At 35.5% G+C, this 2,527-nt stretch overlaps 1 protein-coding gene across 1 annotated transcript; it reads right to left on the reverse strand.

The window, feature by feature from the left end:
- Positions 1-327: 327 nt before the first annotated feature.
- On the reverse strand, positions 328-1,532 carry LOC105315739 (death-associated protein kinase 1-like; the record flags this gene model as incomplete). The annotated part of the gene is made up of 5 exons (XM_011410481.1): positions 1,368-1,532; positions 1,204-1,305; positions 938-1,138; positions 633-830; positions 328-501 (listed from the first exon to the last, which is right to left on the reverse strand). Coding segments are annotated over exons 1-5 (840 nt in total), but the record flags the coding sequence as incomplete, so codon positions are not given.
- Between the last annotated feature and the right edge of the window lie 995 nt (positions 1,533-2,527).

The raw sequence follows: 2,527 nt of genomic DNA on the forward strand, positions 1-2,527 counted from the left end.
TTTAAGTCAGTGTGACGTAGAGTACAGTTTGGTTCTATGCGCTGGATGAGATCTTTAAGGTCACCACAGAAGGAGCACGTGAGACTGCTAGTACTGGAAGTTGGTGATGATAATAATAAAGGAGATGAATTCTGTTGAAAGAGAAAGAGAAAGAAAAGTAAAGTGACATACATAGACACCTTTTAAATATACACATAACTATCATTCCTGTACACATTTTGCTATTAAGTATCTCTACATGCAAGTATATTAGAATATACTGCAATGTTTGGAGCCTAATACTGCCCATGCTCGTTAATATATAAAAATTATAATTCCATAGCTTGCCTTTAATCCAGTTAGTAGTCCTATTATTTCATTGTTTCCTTGGGACAATGCTAGGTCCATTGGTGTCCTTCCTTCTTTATTGCGTACGTTTATTCTGCAGTCATTACTCATTAAGATCTGAACAATTTCACGGTGGCCATTAGAAGCTGCATAATGCAATGCAGTGTTACCATACTATAATAGGAAGAAAGAGAGCATATTAAAATAGTGTTGTTAATACTAAAATTACATGTAATTTTACTTAATGACACATGCCAAAAAAAACTTAAAAATTTAACTATTATAGCAAAATTTTAATTTCTTACTTCATCCTGCATGTCAATTGGAGCCCCAGAGTCCAGTAGCTCTAAAGCTATGCCAGTATAGCCTCTTTTAGCTGCAAGATGAAGTGGTCCCTCTCCATTGAGTGTTGCCACTGATACTGCAGCTTTCCCAATCAGAAGCTCATGGACTATATCTTCCTTTTCGTTCCACACAGCAAGATGAAGTGGAGACCAGCCATCCTGAAAATGAAAAAAAAAACCAGTAATCATTTGCATAAAACTATAATGTCTCTATTATCATATTTTCTTAAAGCTGATATTTCTTAAGGCTATTCTCTATTTCTTACCTTTCTCTGTATATTAGGATCACATTTAGCTAATAGCAGCTCCTTAATGACTGCATGGTGTCCCTGGAGAGCAGCACAATGGAGTGGATTAGAACCACTCTTATCAGTTGCATTAACATTGCAGGTCTTCCTCTCTGATAGCTGGGCTACTGTGGATGAATGGCCATTCCATGAAGCCCAATGCAATGGAGTCCAGCCATACTGTAAAGAAAAGAAACAGATCAATAATAAATAAAGTATCAAATGATGATGTATAGTCATCTTACTTTGTCTCCAGCATTGATTTTCACTTTCCCAGTTGACAGTAAATACTGTGTCACATTATTGTGCCCCTTTCTGGCAGCTTTATGCAATGCAGTAAGTCCATTCTATAAATTAGAATTAAAAAAAGATAATAATAATGTAAGAATAAATACATTATCTTCCTTACTTGATCTCTGGTGATGAGAGCTCCAGCTTTCATGAGGACCTTGACCTCGTCCAAATTCCCTCTGTCTGCAGCTAGCCTCAGTGACTTCTCCATTACTGCATTTCCTAGTCCTTTCTTGGTTGCAGTCAGCCCATTGTTCAGAAATAGTTTAGTTGCTGTATCCATTTCTTCTTTGATGAAATTAGTCTAGTGTGTGATGCTTTTTACTGTTGCTTATAGCTGGTTATTTCTCTTTGCAGTTAGCACTTGAATAAAACTGAGCTAAAACACTTATTTTTATAGTAACAAGGCTAAGGAAGAGGAGGAGTTAGAGCAAAATGACATGAGATGCAATATTACAGTATTCGTTATAATAAAATTATAAGTGACAGTGAGAAGTTCATCATATGATACTATATTAGGGCAAGTGATTTTACGGTTGAACAGTTTGCAAGTCTTTGAGCATGTTTGATCTGTACTTTAGTTCCAATTGACTCATGAAGGAAAGAGATTGTTTGGTTGTAAATCCTCTTAATGGCTCTTCCTATAAGGAGTCCAGCTGGTTGAAAGTATTCAAGTTCATTGTTTACCTTTAAAAATATTAGTAGTGTGTGTTCCTGACATGATTTTAATATGCTAGCCTCCAAATGCTTAAAAATAGCAACACAGAAATATACCTAAAAGAGATGCATTGTAATTACATGTACAATTATTCTACAACAACCGCAACTTTTAATTGAAGTCTATACTGAAATTTACAACTTTAGAATCTAGTATCAGGTAATGGTAAGGAAATATACTGCAAGTTCTATTCTATACTAGAGCTAGTGAATGTACAATCAATCTAGACTCCCCCACATATTTAAAATTCAAACCATTTCTGCAGCAATGGAGAGAAAGTGAGAGGACTTACCAGCCTCAAATTCCTACCATGCTTACTTTCGTGTTTCAAATGCACTTTATATAAGGTATGAAATAATGCAGCAGTTACTCATGTAACGTCTATGAATGTTAACAACCCTAAACTCTAGTCTAACTTTACTGCCAGATGCATGTGGATGATTCAATAGTGCTATAAATGTCTGAATGCTGGAGGCATTCCATGCATGTATTTCATCCTTTTATCTCCACTCCTTATCAGATAAAGAAAGTAAAGAATCCTTTCTTCTCCTCAACTCAAT

The sequence above is a fragment of the Amphimedon queenslandica genome, unplaced genomic scaffold, assembly GCF_000090795.2.
Source record: "Amphimedon queenslandica unplaced genomic scaffold, v1.1 AMPQUscaffold_8388_Cont19668, whole genome shotgun sequence".
NCBI lineage: Eukaryota > Metazoa > Porifera > Demospongiae > Haplosclerida > Niphatidae > Amphimedon > Amphimedon queenslandica.